Source organism: Heptranchias perlo, chromosome 12, assembly GCF_035084215.1.
Source record: "Heptranchias perlo isolate sHepPer1 chromosome 12, sHepPer1.hap1, whole genome shotgun sequence".
Taxonomy (NCBI): Eukaryota; Metazoa; Chordata; class Chondrichthyes; order Hexanchiformes; family Hexanchidae; genus Heptranchias; species Heptranchias perlo.
This window is the reverse complement of record NC_090336.1, coordinates 53,912,300-53,935,137: the sequence shown is the minus strand read 5'-3', so window position 1 is coordinate 53,935,137 and position 22,838 is coordinate 53,912,300. Positions and strand designations below refer to the sequence as shown.

Genomic DNA, 22,838 nt, shown 5'->3' with positions numbered 1-22,838 from the left:
AATTTTTTTTTAAAAGTCAAGAAAAAAACATCTGGGAGCACAGCAAGATTAATGCACCAACTTTTTCTTCACTTTTGACTCCTTGGATCAATACATCAGACTGCTGAAGGTTCAATAAAACTCAAAGCGAATAAAAATGGGCACTTATTGAACAGCTCGCTCAGGAAGACTATAGTGGGAAATGGAATCATCGTCCTGGTGGAGGACAACACGCTTTGCTGAGGTTGGGCTGAAGGTGCTGAAAACTGGCCCAAGGTGACTGATTTTTCCCATTGGCATCTGAGGACAGGAATTCTTATTGGCAACCTAAATGTGAGGATTTCCTCTTTTGGCTAAGTCTCACCAAAGCAACGTGTTTACGATACCACCATATATTACTTTAAAACTTATTTTGGAAGATTTCCTCTGATTGCAAAGTCCGAGCTGGAAATACTCCAGAGGAAATCTTCACAAACAGCATCACTATACTTGGCTCCCAGAGGAATTCTCCACCTCCCCTCTCCTCAATGTCTAATAATCCAAGAGCTGAAGCAAATCACTTTGATCATTCAAGAAGAGTCTCGGGTCTACTAGATTCCAGAGCCTTACCTGGTTATCTATACACCTGAACTGCCAAGACCAAGTAGTATTGTACAGAAACGGTCGAAGGTCAAACCGATTGTCATCAGGACTATAGTTTTCTGCATGATATGCAGGAGTCAGTGTAGTCATCTTGTGCCGGTTAATTGAATACATCCGGAAGAAGTGCTTTACTTTCTCAGCCACCTTGAAACAAATTGGAATTGCAAGTTTACTTCAAAAACCTATCACTAGTTCTTAATTGCTCTTTCAAGTTTCAGTTCAGCTCAATAATGTCAGGGTAGATTTCTACTCCACCGGACATCTGCTTGCATTTGGTTACGTTCTATTAAGTGAAAAGGAACTTTAGGGGTTAATATTGTGAATGGGAATTACTTTGCCCTGAGTGTGACCGAAAAGTCATGGGGCATGATATTAACCTGGAAAAACGGGTGGGTTGGGGGCAGTGAAAATTGCAAAAATTTTAAACCAGCCTCCAAGCCGCCCATTTCCGGTTTTCATGGGGGCAGGACGAGGGGCGGGCAACCAACTCACTCTCAGGAAGCAGGTTGGTCATTAAAACCTTTTAAGGAGGCTGTGGGCCTCCAATTTTTCAGGTTTTGTGATTTTAGCCGCTGGGGGCCGGGATTCCCGGGCCTTCTCCTTCACGACACGTGAGAGAAGGCGAGAAGGCCCAAAACAGCTTGTGGGCCTGGAGGAGCAGGAGTGCTCCCCCCAGGCCCAACAAACCTACCTGTAGCGATCCCCCCCAACGATTGCGCCCCTCCACCCCGATGATTATGACCCCCGATCCCAAACCTCCCCATGACTGACCACCCCCGCTGACTGACCCCCGATCACCCCCAATGACTGACCCTCGATCCCCCCATGACTGCTCCCCGAATACTGACCCCCCTGATTCCTCCCGATGACTGACCCCTGACCCCCCCATGACTGACTGCCAATGACTGCCCCCCCCCCCGACCCACCGATGACTAACTCCCCCTGGTGACCACCATCCCCGCCGATGCCCTCCCCTCATCCATCCAATCTAAGGCTTAGCTGAACACTTAACTCTTCCTTCCTCTTCTCCCTTCCGACTGAGACCAGCCTGAGAATCGGGCCAGCTTGTCGGTCAGGAAACAGTCAAAATAAAAATGACGTCCTTACGTCAAAATCGTGAGGACATCCGGGAAAACCGTACTTCCGGGTTTCCCATCCACAATTCGACCCCACCCCCCGCCCCCTTCCCGGCTCCGGGCTAAAATTATGCCCATGGTCTTAAAATAATCCTCTTCAAAGAACTTCCCAGTGAAGCCGAATATATGTCATTCAAACCATTAGTTAAACAGTGGAATAGATATACTTTAGACATCATCCAAGAGGATGGCCTTTGAATTCATCCATTTAATTGCAATGGAGGGAGTGGGGTAGGGAGAGGGAGGCAGGGAGAGGGAAAGTGATAAGAATGTCAAATGTTACTGTCATAAGTTTGAGGCTGTTCTCGAGGCGACCCCTGAACATGTCACCATCAGCCTGCTCATCAATGACTGGCAGCCATAATACTGCAGGCCTACCAGTGATGCACAGAAAATGGACTTGGAGCTTCAGCTCATTAAGCCCATTTAATCTTTAATCTTTGACGTCAATTGTAACTCGAGGTCTCCACTTTGTGACAGTATCTAACAGCTAATGCTGAGATATTGGGAAGCTTACAATCAAGTTTGTATTATACTTATAAGGATTTAACTTCTGTTGATTGTCGTCAAGGCTCAATTTACCATTCTTGTAATCACCGATATTTAACCTTATGATGCCATTGACCACATCATTGCAATTGTAGTTAAATAAAGTAGCATTAGTACTATATCACTGTCTGCCCTGATCTTTGATGTCTCTGGAAAGTAAGAGTTAAGTTGCACTTCACTCGGTATTGCACTGTGATCCTGTGCTGACTGAACTACTTTGGTCAATAATCAATATCCTTTGGACTCAGTTATGTGGTAGATCAAAGGAAGCCAATTTAAGCATCAGATATAAAATCCTAAAGATCCCAATCTAATTCTTGGATGTGTATATATTAGTGGGGGGAAGGGGGGAAGATTTGTCTGACACCTTTTCACTTATACAGCTTATATACTGGGATTTTTCAATACAATTTTTCGATTCACTGGAGGTACTGTGTAGAATTAACATCGTAAATTCTACAAAACTAAGAACTTTTAAATCACAATCTAGTGGCTAAATCTGAAAATGAATCTAAAAGGTGGTTGGAAATGTCTTTATGCACCATCCAGTTCTATCTAAATCTGGCTTCATAAGCACACACTACCAAATAACATGAAAAATATATCCTGAAGGATTTAGTGTGGACTTTTTTTTTGCTAAATTATTTTTTTTAAGAGGACATTTCCTATATGCCCATTAGTTCGAATAAAACGGTTGTAGAGTTACTGCTTTATTACACTCACCTGCCTAGGAGTGCATATGCTTTTCCACATGTAGACTAATTTGCAGAACATACTGTAGGGTCCACACTTCGCAATCTTCCTTAGTTTCCCATAGACCGACAGCTCAGCGTATGTCATCCCCATATCGGCCTGTGCAGGAATGATTGTTGCATTGAAGCATTTGCATCATGTTGAGGTGGAGTCCAACCAGTCCACAATTATAAATCCAGGACAACTTTTACATGACAACGGCGATACAATGGACTAGACTGTCTGCCATTTGGAACTACAGTCTCATAAACAATAAGCATATTCATTGCCATTCTTGCATATACAGTAAAAATGCTTACTAATTTATAGTTCCTGTACAGTTTACACTTTTACTGGCTGTAACATTCATGTTCGATGCTGTCCCTTTCTTTAGTAAGGCAAGTATCAAAGCAATAGCAAATTGTACAACATATCAGAAGTTATCCTGTATTCACCAAATTAGCAACTAGTACCTCATCCGTCTGTGATATTTGTCCTTCTGCCAGTGGCTCCAGCTCAGCAGTTGGTGGAGCGGACATAATGCTGCAACAGAGGAACACCAGTGGTACCTCAATAGGAACTGACATTGTAAGAATCAAAGTATTTCCCACTTCATCATCTTGGACCTGAGGCAGGCCCAAACCATATTATGAATGTAAGCTGAAACAATACTCTTGCAACATAATAGTGTATGAACTTACCTTCGGAGTGCTGTGAGCTGAAAGTTTTCAATACAGTACTGTATAAAATTCCTTAGATCAGTCTTACTGATGCCACCAATTGGATTGATATCCGCACTAGAGCAATCGTATTTGGTCATGTATCCTCTAAGACTGAAACAGATCAGTTTTCTAGGATTAGAAACTCTAGTCACCCATCCAGGGTCAATGTCAATGTCAAAGATTTCTTTACAAACAATTTGAACTGTTTGAGGGCTCTTCCCTCTATGCAGCCGTTTTGAACTGGGAACAAGTTTCCGAGCCAGAACCTTCTCGATTTCCATGCTTATGTTATTCCACATTCAGCACACAAAGACAAGTTTTCACGTAGGCCCAGAAAGCCTAATATTTTTTTCCAAATGCTAAGAGAAAATGTTTTGTTCCAGGAAGGCTCCCCAACAGGTGGTCTGGCAGAGAAGGAAACTCATTACAAGCACAGTTGATGCAGCCATCTATCCAGCAACTTTGACACTCAAACCCATGACCACAAATGTGCATTAACCACTGTGCCATAGATCTTCTCATTATAGGCAGTTTCATGCCAATATCATAGGACACTTCTCAAATACATATTTCTCTGTAGCAGTTATCTTGGTTTATAAACACAAAAAAAGCCCCTATTAAATGATCCGAGCAACCTAAGCATTTCTTAACGTTCCATTTGGTTTTATTAATTATTCCAGTGTTTAAGCAACTACTTTCATAAACATTAGTTATTGCCAGAAAATTTCCTTGGTTTAAATTATTTTGGTTGCCTGCAGGTAACTTTGTAAAGGTCAAAAGGTGATGGTACGCATCAGCACAAAAAAAGTCTTAGACTGCAAGAGACAACAGACTGTTGGCTTGTCATCCTGACGGTCAGAAGTCAGGTGAAACCGCCTGAATTCAGATCTGACAGGGTTCAGTTTTGTTTGCAGTCAGCTACTGTTGTGCAAAGTACTGTGGAGCGCAGCCGGTCAATGGCAGCTCTCAATTGTTTCTTTCCTTGATTTGGTTGTGTTTTCCATCTGACCACCAACTCCAACCCTCTCCCTGGTCACTTTCTGAGGCTGAACTAGGCTGTTCACAACCTCGGTGTCCTATTTGACCCTGAGCTGAGCTTCCGACCCCACATCCTCTCGATCACCAAGACCGCCTACTTCCACCTCTGTAATATCGTCCATCTCCACCCCGCCTCAGCCTGTCTGCTGCTGAAGCCCTCATCAATGCCTTTGTTACCTCTGGACTCCACTCCTCCAATGCTCTCTGGCCGGTCTCCCATCTTCCATCCTCCGTAAACTTGAGCTCATCCAAAATTCTGCTGCCCATATCCTAACTCGCACCAAGTCCCATTCTCCCATCACCCCTGTGCTCACTGACCATTGGTTCCCAGTCCAGCAATGCCTCAAATTTAAAACTCTCATCCTTGTTTTCAAATCCCTCCATGGCCTCGCCCCTCCCTATCTCTGTAACCTCCTCCAGTCCTACAGCCCTAAGAGATCTCTGCACTCCTCCAATTCTGGCCTCTTTTGCATCCCTGATTTCCTATACCCCATCATTGGCAGCCGTGCCCACAGCTGTCCAGGCCACAAGCTCTGGAATTACCTCCCTAAACATCTCTGCCTCTCTCTCCTCCTTTAAGACACTCCTTAAGACCTGCCTCTTTGACCAAGCTTTTGGTCACCTGTCTTAATATTTCCTTATGTGGCTTGGCGTCAAATTTTGTCTGATAACACTCCTGTGGAGCGCCTTGGGACATTTTACTTGTAGGCACTACATAAATGAAAGTTGTTGTTGTTGTTGAATGAATCTTGCTGTGATTTCACTTATGTGCTGTGGCAATTTATGAACTGACAAACTAACTGACCTCTTACAAGTACAGTTACAAACCTACTTGGGTTCACTCCCAGAAATAGTGTGGTGCGGCTTTTTTTTTAGTCTGAATCCACAGAAAGTCAGCAGTATCAACGGGATCAAAGATTGTAACTAACAATGAGACTTTTGGAAATGGACAAACAAAGCTCACCTCTCATCCACATTGGCTGATCCCAGAACCAGCGATCCACCAGGTTTACCACAAGTCCATAAACTCAACTGAGCAAAGAGGTAGGCGATGACCATGCGGATTCTAGCCTTGAGAGGTCAGAAAAGAAAATTCCAGCATCTAGAGCTTCATTCACAAAACACTCTTTATCTAAGAGCACAGATGGATTGTAAAACTAAGTCCCAACTTTAGGATCGAGGCACGTCATTTAGTATAAAGCCCAACACCTCACGATTACAGGGCAGCAGACAGCTTTGCAACAAGGAAACTTCCTTCATGAGGCAGTGGTTAACACCATCAGCCTCAGAACTGTCTTGACATATTAATTTGCCAGTCAAGCATGCAACATGTTTCATCAGTGATGTACGCCAGCTACAAGAGTGATAACGTAGCTCTGACCAGTTCATTGCACAGAATGTACACTTTCTCATGGATCAATAAGATGTGAGGTTGGACTCTAGCGCTTTGGCAGATTGAGAACGTGTACGTACAAACGTCGGAAAAAGGAAATCATAAACCAAATTAAATTCAAACAGATGATCTAAAACCAGACCACAGTGAGGCAGGGGTGGCATTAGAGGTTGTGAACTATTATTGCATTAGTGGTTTCACTGAAGCACACAGCTTCTGCAAGAATTGTCTATGCATGGCCAATAATATAATCAATATAGTTAAAGAGGTCCAATCAACAGGGCTTCTGACAAACATTAAACAGTTCAAAAGGTTAATTTGGATGTCCTTTATTCCATCTATTATTGTCGATTTCAAAAAAAGTCCTGTCTAAACATTGAGTGTGATGTCGCCATCTGGGAACCAGCTAAAAGAGGTTATCGGAGGGCAACAGTTTGAAAGAGCTGAATTAACAGTACTAAGTATTCATTAACTCAGAGAGTTCACTGAGCTGGTCAGTTCAGCTGTGTACACTGCACTGTAAACCAAACAATGGTGGAAAAATATTACATGAATCCCAACTATTTTGGGAGGGACATGAGTTCTATTCAAAACAGATTTTAACATTCGCACATATTGTATTGGGTATATACGGATCAGTGTGCAAGTGCCATATGATCCTATGTGCAACAGGACTCTTCTATTTACATAAATTTTGGTGTATATGAGCGCAGCATGGCCCCATATTCACCTGGCATGTATACCTTGCAGGTGACAGTAATATTTGAAAAAAACCATGTAGTCATATGTACCTGCACATTCTGCAAGGCTAAGTTCTCTCTTCTGCAGCCACCATGCACTGCGAACTGTGGAGATTTGCCTGTCACCAAATTGAAAATTCCAATCACAGCCTTCACTGCCAGATCAATGTTCAAGTTTATGTGGTAACTGAAAAAAATAGTAAAATATTAAGAGACCCGGCAGCAGAGCACAATACACATCTACAGCAGAATTGCACTTCTGAATGCTTCTTGCTATTGCAGTCATTTCAACAAGCTGTAAATAATTTTGATTCTGAAGTATTTCTTATTCCTATGGTCAGAGCAGTCTGTGCTCACCTATTTAGGCCATGTGGGTTGCTATGGCATCTTTTCTTTCCTGTGAAGAATTCTGGGGTAAATTCCACTTGCACACTGCAACCCAAACATGACATAGGAACATCGGAACAGGAGTAGGCCATTCAGCCCCTCGAGCCTGTTCCGCCATTCACTTAGATCAAGGATGATCTGTACCTCAACTCTATTTAGCCGCCTTTGATCCATATCCTTTGATATCCTTACCTAATAAAAATCTGTCAATCTCAGTCTTGAAAATTTCAACTGACCCAGTATCCACAGCCTTTGAGGGGAAAAGAAAGAGTTCCAGATTTCCACTACCCCATGTGTAAGAAAATGCTTCCTGATTTCACTCCTAAATGGCCTAGCTCTAATATTAAGATAATGCCCCATAGTTCTGGATTCCCCCACCAGAGAAAATAGTTTCTTCTACCCTACTGAATCCCTTTATTATTTTAAATACCTCCATTAGATCACCTCTCAACCTTCTAATCTCAAGAGAATACAAGCCAAGTTTATGCGACTTGTCCTCATATATTTAACGCTTGAAGTCCTGGTATCATTCTGGTGAATGACAGGGGAGGAAAATTTGAGTGCAAGGGTATACGGTTTTATTAGAGATGATGAGGTCGCCAACCTAGCTATTGAACAGTCGAGTTGGTACGGGCTTCATTTAAATATTTTAAATGACTTTGGGTGCTTAATGCTTGAAAAAAAGTGACATACCACCTGTACAATGCTCACTGTGCAATGTGTGATCCAGCACTAAACCATGGCTGGAAATGGCCCCACACTGTTTGCCATTATCTGACATGAATGGAGTCTTGCCCCGCTCAGGACATGATTTCAAATTCATAGAGATGCTTATTAAAAAAAATTATAAACAAAAGAGTTTTGATAGAGTAAATAAGGAGGAACTGTTTCTAGTGGCAGCAGGGTCGGTAACCAGAGGACACATTTAAGGTAATTGGCAAAAGAACCAGAGGCGACATGAGGAAAAAAAAATTTACACAGCGAGTTGTTATGATCTGGAATGCTCTGCCTGAAAAGGATGGTGGAAGCAGATTCAATAACAACTTTGAAAAGGGAATTGGATAAATACTTGAAGGGGAAAAATTTGCAGGATATGGGGAAAGAACAGAGGAGTGGGACTAACTGGATAGTTCTTTCAATCAGCAGGCATAAGCAGGATAGGCCGAATGGCCTCCTTCTGTGCTGTATCATTCTATTAACTTGCCAGAGTAGTATGATGGGCAGCTTTCTGTTGCCCTTAATACAGTTCCCTATTCCAGATTGAATCAAAGAACAAGAGTAGGTGGTAATTGCTGCATTCTTTTCCCCATTTAGAAAAGATGATCATGGAAGCAACAAGGCTTTTACTGCACTTGTGCACACATCATAAAATAGAATAGCAGGAAAAAGCACAGCAATAAGACCACCCACCTGAAAGTTGGCCCCATTCTTATTAAAGTAATGACATGAACATCAGAAGCAGGCTTCAAATACATTGATTTTTCAGATTACAACACAGCCAAGCTGTGGAAACAAACAGGAATGCTGTTTTGAACTAATGTGGTGACATTTTAATCGTGTGTCCCTCATATGACACAGTTGCAAACTACTCTCTCAGCAGGGGGTTTCCCTAAAATGGCTGCTCTTGCTAGTCCTTCCTAACATAGTGTTGTCTGTGATCACACAGGAACTAGGCACGATATAATTTACCCATAATACGAGGATGAAAAGCCCTACTGGCAACATAGGCTGCTCATACACATAAGAACAGAGTTATGGCTAAGTTGCACTGAGACGCAAGGATGCCATATTAAAATCTGACAGTCAACTGAAGATAAATGAAAGGAAAACAGTGGAGAAAGGTCCACAGCAATTAAATGGGAAAACAATATAATAATGAAAGGAATGATTTCAACGGGATCGTACTTCCCTTTAACACTGCTGTAATGTAAGAGGAGAAAAAATAGTCAATATACTAACTACAAGATTGAAGCAAATTTAAGCTAGAGTATTTCTTTTCAAAGGAACACTATTTAATAAATCAACTACACGGTACAATCAGGACAATGGGTCAGCAAAATTACAGACAAGAACAATAACCTTTGAACGGTTAAAGGCAAAATAGTATTATGAATTAAAATAGGATCAGGATTTTTTCTTTAAAACAGGCCAACAGATTTTCAATTGCAAGCATTACGAGGTCATCTCAATATCTAAAGCCTTGAGGAGAATATCGTATCTGTACGCAGAAATCACTGCATAAGTTGCCAAAACTCTGAAGAGAAGTATGAACCAATGCTTCAAAAATGCCACACTAATCAGGCACATTCTGTGCTTCCTTACCTGCCTATTTGCTCCGCTAGCTCTTTGGCCCGATTGCAAGTGTCTTGTGAGGAGTTCTCACTAGCCATGTAGCAAGTGGTAAAGATGCGTCGACAGAATTCCCGTGGATCTTTGGGAATGTAATGAGGATCACTCACTATCCTCTGGGCATCTTCTGTCACCTGCTGATCTGAACGGATATCATGTCACTTTGAGATGTAATGACTGTCACCAGTTTGTGATCGACAAACAGTATTTCGATCCACAATTCACAGTAAAAACCGTTCAACACTTTTCTAAATATTCTCAGTTAATTTATAACTGAATTAAGTCAAACTTCACACAGTGCAAAAACCTAACATGTCTACTTTTAAAAAAAAATTAGCAACCCCATTTTTCAGTTATTTTTATTCCCATCTTACGTAACGTTCCCCAGCCCAGGGTTACACAGTCAACTGCTGGCAAGCCTCTGCCAATACCACTCTATGCCCAGCTGGTGGGAGGTGTTGTAAGAACAGCCAGGAAAACTCAGAATGGTTCTTCTCCCCTCCCTCTACATGGGGAACCATGTTACTTTTATTCAGCATCATCGCCAAGTTGGCTGTTTTTGGCCAGGAACTCACTTCATTTAGGACGTGCTGGCATGAACCCACAGCTCAAAGCTACACTGATATGAATATGAAATGGCGTCCTACCATTCTTAACACACACCGTAATGCAACACAAGTGTGTCGTACCACAGCACCACCTCCACGTCTATCATTATCGTGGTTCGAAGTTAAATGAAGATGTCAAAGCTTGTACTCACTTATGAACCAAAACAGATCATGAGCGGTGGGGGAGGGGGAGGAGAAGCAATGGAAAGAAACGGAACTCTGCAGCTACTTACTTCCATTATTTGCAGCAAGACAGACCTGACGACACATGGAATAGACAATACAGGCTGTAGCTGAGCTATCAATTCCCCCACTAAGAGGTAGAAGAAAACCAGCCTACAGACACACAAAAAATAATAGATTACAGAACAGGAAATAACCAGCAAGATCCTGCTCAATTCAGAAAGTAAAAAACACTTCCACATGTATTGCATTCCTGCATAACCACCCACACGGGCTCAGTGTAAAGATAAACAGGAACTGTTTCTAATGATAGACATTAGTAATGATTATGAAGGCTCAACTGTTCAGAACTTTCTGTCTTTATTAGAATTGGCGGATTGTAAAATTCTTTCTGTACTTAGGGAAAATGGGCCCCCCTTCCACCCACCCCATCAGCACACAGATAATTTTCATCTGGTAGATCAAACCAAAGGTGGAGGAAATGATTTTGTTCCCAAAACGGAAATGAATAGACTGGATGGAGAAATGACAATGTTCTCAATTGTATGCTCTCAGATTGGAGCACTGAATCCTAGTAGAGGCCAGGTGCATCGCAGCTGTTAGGTGGGTGACTCTCTACAGCTGTAACAAACACACCTCTCTTTTTGGTGTCCGCATTACGCTGGCTACAGAAGGCAGGGAAGTTATAGATTATTACCTGCATATCTTAGCTGCTATGCCCACACTGGTGGCTGACAGAATGACTTTTATGCATGTCCTAGAAACAGCTGTATATGCATAATGGATGAACTCTCTGGCTGAATAAGTAGGGGAGGAATGGGGAGAGGTATGGAGATAAGACTCTCAACACCATTGGCAGCACAGTGCACCAAGGTCAACTCAAGATCGTGCATGGCACATTATACACCCTACACAAGCTCCGTAAACTTCATCCCTCCGTATTGGATGACTGCTGGAGGGACAGTGGCCAAAAGATTTCCCTCCGACACACGTCCCCACATTCAGCCATTCTGGCCAGTGGTTCACGGGACCACAGGAACCATGATCACTCTGGCAATTCCAGAGCTTGTTGGTCCTACCCAAAGCTCTGGAGAGCCATAGATTTGCTGCAATGAGCAAGCTAGCACAGATTGCACTTCTAGCTGGAAAAAAAAAGTGCACCACCCCACCCCCCGGTCAGTGGAGCCCATCCCACAAGAAACATGGCTGAAGCACTTATGGGACATCTGCCAATCAGGTTGAGTAATGTTCTCTACCTGAAACTGGAAAATACCAAGCAGTTTGGGACCTGTTCTTGGAGACTCACTCAGCACAAAGTGCCTCCTCCCTTATCACAACAACACACCCAATGAACATGAAAGAAAGAAAAGCAACCTAGATAACTACTGATGGACGAGGGCCCATCCCACTTCCACTCCTACTGCCAGATCTAACTAATCCACAGAAAACAAGATTGAACACGTTGCCTCAACCCCTTGATCCACATTGCTCCCAGCACAAGCAGAGACATACCAAAAGACATGGAGCGAGCTTTTGGCTTAATCATAGGAATTCCACCTCTGAGTCGGAAGGTGCAGGGCGAGTGGAGACCGGAGCTCCGGCTCTGAATTCTGAGTTCTCATCCAGTGGTATATTCACTGTGGGCGTGGGTGACGCCTCCCCGCTTATCATGTAGGTTATGGGAGTTCTTAAAACCCTCCCGCCTTATAGGACTAACTACCCTAGGGGCTGGTATAAAGATGGTTATGACCACGGAAGGAGCGTTCATGCCTGTCAGAGTGTTAATCAGCCTGTGAATCCTTCCACTACTTCACACTGTTCTCCAAGGGAAGAGTGTGAAGATACGAAAACAACCACCAAAAGACTTGAATATATCACTGCCAATATTATGGGCCAGATTTTGCTGAAAAAAATAACGGCATCAGAACGATGCACGCCGCTATTAACGTGCAAATCGGCCAGCAACTTGTGGCAAGGAAGAGATACCCCGTGAATTGTGAATTGGCACAAGTTGCTGGCTGATTTGTGCCGCTCCGCCATTAGCATCACAAAAACGGCATGTCGCGCTTAACCTCCCCGTGATTTTCATGAAGTTGCTGCATTTGCACATTAATTGCCCATCAAACTCGCCACAGAAAATTAAGTCCAGTAATTAATAGTGTAAGTAGTCTTTTAACGATAATTGTTAATGACTGCCAATCAACCTCTCTTGCCCAGAAAGTAAACAATTATGCAGGAGTGGCTCAATTACATGGAGTCTCATTCCTTCAGGTTGTGATTTGTTTTAGGAAATTTTAAAAATGTAAAGTTTTAAATTTTTACTTTTTTTTCTGGCTCTTTTCTCCCTCTCTCTTAATCCAATCTTTCTTTCCCTCTCTTTATTTCTCTTTCTGTACCTAATTTGAAATTGAATTCACCCACTCTAATTCACCCTCCTTCTCAGTGCTTCCTCTGTTTATTTCTCAGTCGTTTAATCTCATTATTTAAGGAGATGCACTGTTGGTCCTGTTGTTCACCAAGGGTCCCAGATGCCCAGTTGCCCTCACTGTGCTGTTATCAGCTCGTATTTCCAGGGTAAAAAATTTTAAAATCTGAACGTGCACGAATAAGTCTAACTAATGCGGCACACCGCGAGATGCCCTGCTCCAGCGAAATCTGGCTCATTTTATACAAACACACTTTTGAGAATTAAATAAAAACATAGAAGGATACAGTAAAATACGTCTCGCAACCGACGGTGCTGTGGCACCACATATCGGTGTTCCATCACACTGTGCCACAGGGTAAAAGGACATTAGCTCACACTCCTGATCCTCCAGTCTCGGCTGAAACATCAGCAAGACACACCCTGTGGAGGTTGGACTGTGCTGAGCCACTCCTGCGTACCTCCTAGTTGTCAGCTCAAAACACACAACAGCAGAGGCCGGGGAGCAGGTGGCCTGTCTGAACTCACAGCGAGTGAGTGAATGGTCAAAGAGAAGAAGATTGAAACAGGGATGAAAATGATCATGTCCCAAATCTTCACTGACTCGCTGTATCTTCCTCTTTGTATAAAGTTAAAATGCGCTAAATTGGGCCATGTAGCGCCCATTGTTTCGGCGCTACACGGCCTCTCTGACATCCAAGATGGCATCTTGGGGATGCGCACACAAGTTTCCTGCGTGACAAGCGCCAGATGCCATCTTGGTATAGGAGTTAGCGCAGGCGCAGATAAGAAACGCTGGAATCATGTAAAGTATGGAGAAAATGGCTTCAATCAGTGTGCAACGCTGATTTAAAGTGATAGACACCATTTTGGGACTTAACGCTCAACTCAAAGCACAGTCTTAACCCCGACCATCTGAACGTGTCTTAGAGTGCCTGAAGGACCCACCACCAGAGCTATTTAAAGGGACCATGAAGTATTTACGGGTTAGTGCCTGGATTATTGCCTCTGGCTGCAGAGACATTTATAACCGTTTTTGGAGATCTCCTAGACTTCAATACTAGGAACCGGGGACATAGCCTAACATTTAGAGCCAGGACGTGCAGGAGTGAAGTTAGGAAATGCTTCTACACGCAAAGGGTGGGAGACGTTTGGAACACTCTTCTACAGACGGCAGTTGATGCTAGCTCACTTGTGAATATTAAATCTGAGATTGATAGATTTCTGTGAACCAAGGGTATTAAGGCATATGGGGCTAAGGCGGGAGTTAGGTCACAGGTCCACCATGATCTCATTGAATGGTGGAACAGGCTCAAGGGGCTAAATGCCACTGCCACTTGCTGCCTCTTGATATGCACACCTTCTCCTGCAAGAAAGTGAGGCATGTGCCTGGGTGATGTGCCTGTCATGGTTGAATAACTGCCAGTGTGTGTGGCCTGTGAGTTGTGGATGGGTGGCTTGAAACAGTGGTAATGTGTAAGGGCGGGAGAAAGCATCTAATTGGAAGAGTTTAATATTGATGGAAAGAGTTTATTGGTATGTGGGGGATGGGGGTGTAGTGCGTGGAGCAGTTGGTAGGAAATGCCACTTGATAGTTACCTCACTCACCTTGACAACTCATGTCAAAGCATTGAAATTCTTCGTGCACTGCATCCATGTTCATGATGCTGTGCGCCTGGCATTGACTTCGTCCCCTGCTGCCTCCCACTGTCTTTTGAGTATGTACTGGAGGGCCTCTTGCCCCCACCCCCACCGCGCCACTGCGGATATGGGATGTCCCTCCTTCTGTCCACCTCTTGCACCCAAGGTCTCCAGTGCATCAGCAGAGAACCTTGGTGCGTGCACTCTCAGAGGCGTACCACACAGATTGGCAGATTGGTGAGGTCTGGTGTGCAGATTGGAGGATGTGGGATTTAGTAATGCACAACCTTCATTCAATGTTTTAACATAACTCATCAGTGTGTAAACATAGGGATGGGATCTGCATCTGTGTTTTACATGTGCGACGTCTGATCTCTGTTCAGACTCCATGCAGACAGTAGATTGTTATTTTCAGCAAATAACAGGTACCAGCTACCTTTAAGAGATTTCTAAAAAACATCCTCCCTTTAAGAGATGGAGCTCCTTCTGGCGGTGGAAAGTGTGAATTGCATCCATTCCACCTGCAAGGCCTGGAAAGGAACACCGATTGCAGGTACGTGCTCCCTGGGGACCAAACTTGCGTCTTGCCTGCCCAGGGTCCGTCGGGCGCGGGGTGTGTAACATCGCCCAGAACGGACCCTTAACCAATTTTTCCCCCAAAATCTTTTTCTCCACTATCACTGGTTTGCAATAGCAGGCCAGTAAAAACATTTAACATAGCCCTATATGTAAGCTATATGTGCCTTCATGAGAAAATATTAAAAATCCAGGTAGTAGCTAAAAATCACCATAACTTAAAATAAAACTGCAGTGCCTCTACTCAGCATAGTAATTTCTTGCATCAACTCAAATTATTATTTTCCGTCCTCCCCCATTAAACAAGCACATCGATAGGATGAGGACTGGATCAGCAGAGCAAACAAGTCATGTGGATAACTGTAGGCACAGTGCAATGCACGTGTACACACATATCAGGCCACTGAATGAGTCACCACTTGAACTGGTAACTCTCCATGAGTTGTGGCGTAATCCACACATCAGGTAAAATAATCATGTGTCATGTGTTGGTGCATGGGATATAACAAGGGAGCCTGAATAACTTTTCTTCAGCAAATGAAAACACCCCACTTGATGAACAGGCTTTGTAACAAAAGGGTCTTGTAAATTACATATGGAAAGTATGAAACAGCAGTCAGGAGCTGGTTCACACATTATAAAGCCAACCTTGCCATTTATGCCTCGATTCATATACCAGTACTCGGCCTTTATTTCAAGGGGGATGGAGTATAAAAGCAGGGAAGTCTTGCTACAACTGTACAGGGTGCTGTGAGACCATACTTAGAGTACTGCATACAGTTCTGGTGCCCTTATTTAAGGAAGGATATACTTGCATTGGAGGCGGTTCAGAGAAGGTTCACTAGATTGATTCCGGGTATGGTACTCTCACTGACTTACCTGTGAACTACGCCGCAGATAATCCCACAACCAACAAGCAGGTCCCAGACTAAATAAAACATAAGTAAGAGGTAATGAACACAAGATCATACAATTTCCCTGCAATATGGTATATTGTACATGTGCTTAAAAGGAAGTTCAGTCTGTGACAGTGAAATGCCTCCTGAATCAATGAATTTGCGGCGAAAATAGCTGGCGTAGAATGAATACACTGTATTACATCAAATTACACCATGTTCAAACCGTTTGATTAATAAAAGGTTACTGCACAAGGCAAGAGCTCATGGTGTTGGGGGTAATATATTAGCATGGATAGAGGATTGGCTAACTAACAGAAACAGAGTCAGGATAAAGGGGTCATTTTCAGGATGGCAATCTGCAACTAGTGGGGTGCCGCAGGGATCAGAACTGGGGCCGCAACTATTTACAACCGACATCAATGACCTGGATGAAGGAAGGGAGTGTACTGTGGCCAAATTTGTTGATGATACAAACATAGGTGGAAAGGTAAGTTGTGAGGAGGACACAAAGTGTCTGCAAAGGGATATAGAAAGGTTAAGCGAGTGGGCAAAAATTTGGCAGATGAAGTATAATGTGGGAAAATGTGAAGTCATCCACTTTGGGAGGAAGAATAAAAAAGCAAAATATTATACAAATGGAGAAAGACTACAGAATGCTGCAGTACAGAGGGATTTGGGTGTCCTCATACATGAAACACAAAAAGTGAGCATACGGTGCAGCAGGTAATTGGGAAGGCAAATGGAATATTGGCCTTTATTTCAAGGGGAATGGAGTATAAGAGCAGGGAAGTCATGCTACAATTGTACAGGGTGCTGGTGAGACCACACCTAGAGTACTGTGTCCAGTTTTGATCCCCTTATTTAAGGACGGATATACCTGCGTTGGAGGTGGTTCAGAGAAGGTTCATTAGTTTGATTCCAGGTATGGAAGTGTTTTCTTATGAGGAAAGATTGAGCAGGTTGGATCTATACTCACTTGCGTTTAGAAGAATGAGAGGAGATCTTATTGAAACATATAAGATTCTGAGGGGGTTTGATGGGTAAATGCTGAGAGGATGTTTCCCCTCATAGGGGAATCTAGAATTAGGGGACATAGTCTCAGAATATGGGGTCGCCCATTTAAGACGGAGCTGAGGAGAAATTTCTTCTCTGAGGGTTGTGAACCGTTGGAATTCTTTGCCCCAAAGAACGGTGGAGGCTGAGTCATTGAATATATCCAAGGCTGAGTTAGACAAATTTGAGTCATTGAATATATCCAAGGCTGAGTTAGACAAATTTTTGATCAGCAAGGGTGTCAAAGGATATGGGGAACAGGCGGGAAAGTGGAGTTGAGGCCAGAATCAGATCAGCCATGATCTCATTGAATGGCGGAGCAGGATACTCCTGCTCCTATCTCTTATGTTCTTATGCTACGAATTCTTTGTGGATGAATTAGTGTCCTTCTGGTTAATTTTTCTCATCATAACATTTAAGTTAGTGATAGATAGGTCCGGTTTTAGTACCCTAACTTGCACCAAGTCCCGTTCAATTATCACCCCTGTGCTCACTGAATTACATTGGCTCCCAGTCCAGGAACTCCTCAAATTTAAAATTCTCATCCTCATGTTCAAATCCCTCCATGGCCTCACCTCTCCCTCTCTCTATAACCTCCTCCAGCCCTACAACTCTCTGAGATCTCTGCGTTCCTCCAATTCTGGCCTCTTGCGCATCCTCAACTTCCTTCGCTCCACCACTGGTGGCCATGCCTTCAGCTGTCTAGGTCCCAAGCTCTGGAATTCCCTCCCGAAACATCTCCACCTCTCTCTCCGTCTTTGAGACGCTCCTTAAAACCTATTTCTTTAGCCAAGCTTATCGACACCTGTCCAAAAGGCTCCTACTTTGGCTCAGTGTCAATTTTTGTTGGATTACGCTCCTGTGAAGCACCATGGGACGTTTTACTACGTTAAAGGCACTATGTAAATGCAAATTGTTGTTGTTTTGTTAGGATCGTCCAGAAAAATCCCCTGGGCCTGATGGCCTACATCCTAGGGTTCTAAAAGAGGTGGCTGCAGAGATAGTGGATGAATTGGTTGTGATCTTCCAAAATTCCCTAGATTCTAGAATGGTCCCAATGGATTGAAAGGTAGCAAATATTACACCACTGTTCAAGAAAGGAGGGAGAGAGAAAACAGGGAACTACACACCAGTTAGCCTTACATCAGTCAAAATGCTGGAATCCATTATTAAGGAAGTGGTAACAGGGCACTTAGAAAATCATAATATGATTAGGCAGAGTCAACATGGTTTTATGAAATGGAAATCATGTTTGACAAATTTATTAGAGTTTTTTGAGGATGTAACTAGCAGGGTAGATAAAGGGGAACCAGTGGACGTAGTATATTTGGATTTTCAAAAGGCATTTGAGAAGGTGCCACATAAAACATTGTTACGCAAGACAAGGGCTCATGGGATTGGGGGTAACATATTAGCATGGATAGAGGATTGGCTAACGGACAGAAAATAGAGTGTAGGAATAAACGGGTCATTCTCAGGTTGGAAGGCTGTAAATAGTCGGGTGCCACAAGGATCAGTGCTTGGTCCTCAGCTATTTACAATCTATATTAATGACTTGGATGAAGGGACAGAGTGTAACGTATCCAAGTTTGCTGATGATACAAAGTTAGGTGGGAAAGTAAGCTGTGAGGAGGATCCAAAGAGTCTGCAAAGGGATGTAGACAGGTTAAGTGAGTGGGCAAGAAGGTGACAGATGGAGTATAATGTGGGGAAATGTGAGGTTATTCACTTTGGTAGGAAGAACAGAAAAACAGAATATTTTTTAAATGGTGAGAAACTATTAAATGTTGGCGTTCAGAGAGATTTGGGTGTCCTCGTTCAAGAAACAGAAAATGTTATCATGCAGGTATAGCAAGTAAGTAGGAGAGCAAACGGCATGTTGGCCTTTATTGCAAGGTAGTTGGAGTACAAGAGTAAGGAAGTCTTACTACAATTGTACAGGGCTTTGGTGAGACCTCACCTGGAGTACTGTATACTGTTTTGGTCTCCTTATCTAAGGAAGGATATACTTGCCTTGGAGGCGGTGCAACAAAGATTCACTAGATTGATTCCTGGGATGAGAGGGTTGTCCTATGAGGAGAGATTGCGTAGAATCAGCGTATACTCTCTGGAGTTTAGAAAAATGAGAGGTGATCTTATTGAACCATATAAGATTATGTGGGGACTTGACAGGGTAGATGCTGAGAGGTTTGTTTCCCCTGGCTGAAGAGTCTCAAACTAGGGGGCATAATCTCAGGATAAAGGGTCGGCCATTTAGGACTGTGATGAGGAAGAATTCACTCAGAGTTGTGAATCTTTGGCATTCTCAACCCCAGAGGGCTGTGGATGCTGAGTCATTGAGCATATTCAAGGCTGAGATAGATACATTTTTGAACTCTAGGGGAATCAAGGGATATGGGGATTGGGCGGAAAAGTAGAGTTGAGGTCGAAGATCAGCCATGATCTTACTGAATGGCAGAGCAGGCTCGAGGGGCCATATGGTCTACTCCTGCTCTTATTTCTTATGTTCTTATGTAGAATTGATTCATTTTAGATCAACGAGGATGGGAACGATGGGCCAATGGACTGAGTAAGTGACAGCATATGGGTGGCTGCATTTTGAATAAAATTGAGGTTTTGAAGTGTGATGGATGGAAGGCTGGAAAGTAGAACATTGCAATAAATCAAAACTAGAAATGACAAAAATATGGATAAGCACTTCAGCCACAGAGGATCTAAGGTAGGGTGGAGACATGCAATGTCGTGCGGGTGGAAATAGGCAGTCTTGGTGATTGGCCAGATGTGGAGTTGATACTCAAGTCAGTGTCAGACAAGGCAGCAAGTTTACGCATGGTCTGGTTCAGCCCAAGCGAGTGGCTGGAAGAGGAGAGAATCAGTAACAAGAAAGTCAGTCTGTATAATGAAGTTTGTAAGCAGAGAGATGTTGAATGCTGACTGAATAAATGGTCTTCAACCACACTGGACCAAATGGTTAGTCCTTTAATCATTAAAATGCTGCATTATCAAGAGCCATAAAAACAACACAACATAAGAACATAGGGCTGACAAAGTGTAAGTAACAATAACAGCCTTGACCGGACCCCATCTGGAATAATGCGTTCAGTTTAGGGCACCGAACCTCAGGAAAGATATAGTGGCCTTGGAGGGGCGTGCAGCACAGATTCACCAGAATGATCCCAGGGCTTAAAGGGTTAAATTACGAGGACAGGTCGCGTAAATCTGGCTTGTATTCCCTTGAGTTTTGAGGATTGAGGGGCGATTTAAATGAAGTGTTTAAAATGATAAAAGGATTCGATAGAGTAGATACAAAGAAGCAACTTCGTCTGGTGGGGAAATCCAGACAAGTGGGCACAATCTTAAAATTAGAGCTAGGCCATTCAAGAGTGAAATCAGGAAGCATTTTTTCATACGAAGGATAGTGGAAATCTGGAACTCTCTTCCCCAAAAGGATATGGATGCTAGGGGTCAATTGAAATTTTCAAGACTGAGATCGATAGATTTTTGTTAGGAAAGGGTATCAAGGGATATGGCGGGTAAATAGAGTTGAGGTACCGATCAGCCATGATCCAACTGAATGGCGGAACAGAATCGAGGGGCTAAATGGCCCACTCCTGTTCCAATGAATCCAGGATAACACTCTCCACTGAAATAAGAGCAGCTCATGGACAAAATGGAATAACATTCTCCCCTATTTCAGGCTCATCTTCAGAAATACTTATATGGGTTCTGGAGTCATATAGACCATCTGCTGCAATAACACATCCACAGCAGCATTTCCATTTAGGAGTGTTTGCAGACCTAGATATAATTTTCCTTTTCTCCCACCCAATGTAATCTCAGTTGCTCTACAACAACTTTTTTGCTGTTGCTTTTACAAACTAGAAATTAAGTAATATGTCACTGTCTAAAATCATAGAATCCTACAGCACAGAAAGAGGCCATTCTGCCCATCTAGCCTGTCCCGGCTCTTTGAAAGAGCTACCCAATTAGTCCCACTCCCCTGCTCTCTCACCGTAGCCCTGCAAATGTCTAATGGGACATGGACGCTTTTAATGACGAGCATGTTAGGTGTGCTATTTAACACAGGTTAAAAAGCAGTCTTTGTGGGATCATTGAACAGTTTGAAAGTTTCACCCTACCTGATTTCTTCCTCTGGTGTATGGCACCGGATCTGAATGGGTTCAATGGAGGGTACATAGACATCATCAACTGAAGAAATTGCGAAGTTTACTTTCACCCGAAGATATGGCTCTGCTTCATTTGCCTGTTTGGGATATCATTTGCAGGAACAGCATTAATTCTGACATTTAGAAATATGTACAAGTGAAGGAACGAGTGTCAGCTGTTGATAACAATGATGAAACTCCTGTGCGCGGAGTTAGTGAGTCATATGAATAGTGTCAGTGATTCGCTCACCATGAAAAACTTTCAACCAAATAAAAACATTTTTCTCCCTTCCCAAAGAAGAAGGAATACTGTAGTGTGACTGATAAGAAAGGAAAATCACACTGCAGTTGCAAGAACTCAAGCCATTGCTCAATTAAATGGGTTTAAGAGACTCGCCAGTTTGCCTTGATATGAACAGCTTGAGAAAGGCCCTCAATGGAGTAGGAATCAGAAAACAAACAAAACCGGTGTCTCTTTTTGAAATATTTTTGTTTCACCCTCTTCTAGACTATGGAGCGCCAGCTGTCAGGTTGGATAACGTAGCAGGTCAGCTGGGGTAGTTTTCGCCCAGGTCCTAGTGTTCACGGCCCCACAGCACACTTTGGAAACCAAATGAGGAATCACAGTGAGAGATCACAGGGTATCTGGGAGAAGTACAAACCAGTGATGCAAGGAATGCCCTATGGAATTTGGGGCATATTATTGGCACAGACTGAAGGGAACTTTACTATGCAAATAAAGAACAAAAAAGCAAATGCTAGAAGCTTGAAATTAAAAAGAACCTGGAAATACACAGCATGTGTAAACAGAATCACGAATCATAGAATCATACAGCACACAAGGTCATTCGGCCCATCGTGCCTGTGCTGGCTCTTTGAAAGAGCTATCCAATTAGTCCCACTCCCCTGCTGTTTCCCCATAGCCCTGCAAATTTTTCCTTGTCAAGTGTTTATCCAACTCCCTTTTGAAAGTTACGATTGAATCTGCTTCCACCACCCTTTCAGGCAGTGCATTCCAGATCGTAACAATTCGCTGTGTAAAAAAAATTCTCTTCATCTCCCCTCTGGTTCTTTTGCCAATTACCTTAAATAGAAAAAAAGAGGGTAACATTTCAGGTACGTAACCTTAAGTGTTCTGTTTCCATCAGAGCTTTATTCTGCATGTGAGTATATTTTATAGGACTTCTGATTGCTTGATGCTGACAGATGTCCTATTAATGGAAACGTGTTCTATTCACCAGCAATGACATCCCTCAGCTTTATGAGCACAACAAAAAAAGTTAAAATTAAATTTAAATTTAAAGATAGTTGTTACTTCATTGGCTTGAGGGTAAAATCAGTGGAACAAATATAGCTTGCAGCCCACAAACCAACAGAACATGAATGTGCCCCAATTTCCCTCTGTTTACAGTTGAACACTAATTAGCAACTCATTTACTGGACACTGACAATAAAACTCCCTCTTCAACATAGAGGAAAACTCGTACAAACCGCTAATCTTCCAGAGATTTTTTCTGCACGATAGCTTCTTACATCTTCCAAATCCTGAGTGGTGGTTATAACTTCCTAAAGGAAGAAGAAGAAGAAAAAAAATCTAGGATGGATCCCAGCTATCCCTTC

The 22,838-nt window shown here is 43.0% G+C and overlaps 1 protein-coding gene across 1 annotated transcript in view; it reads right to left on the bottom strand.

Moving 5' to 3' along the window:
• nadsyn1 (NAD synthetase 1) overlaps window positions 1-22,838 on the bottom strand; it is a 64,886-nt gene that overhangs the window by 3,822 nt on the left and 38,226 nt on the right. The window contains exons 10-20 of the mRNA XM_067994125.1: window positions 22,710-22,784; window positions 21,192-21,316; window positions 15,980-16,028; window positions 10,509-10,611; window positions 9,641-9,809; window positions 6,983-7,118; window positions 5,763-5,869; window positions 3,740-3,871; window positions 3,512-3,581; window positions 3,030-3,158; window positions 589-765 (exon numbers count right to left, since the gene is read on the bottom strand). Coding sequence (XP_067850226.1) covers window positions 589-765; window positions 3,030-3,158; window positions 3,512-3,581; window positions 3,740-3,871; window positions 5,763-5,869; window positions 6,983-7,118; window positions 9,641-9,809; window positions 10,509-10,611; window positions 15,980-16,028; window positions 21,192-21,316; window positions 22,710-22,784 — 1,272 coding nt within the window. The remainder of the gene's footprint in view (window positions 1-588; window positions 766-3,029; window positions 3,159-3,511; window positions 3,582-3,739; window positions 3,872-5,762; window positions 5,870-6,982; window positions 7,119-9,640; window positions 9,810-10,508; window positions 10,612-15,979; window positions 16,029-21,191; window positions 21,317-22,709; window positions 22,785-22,838) is intronic.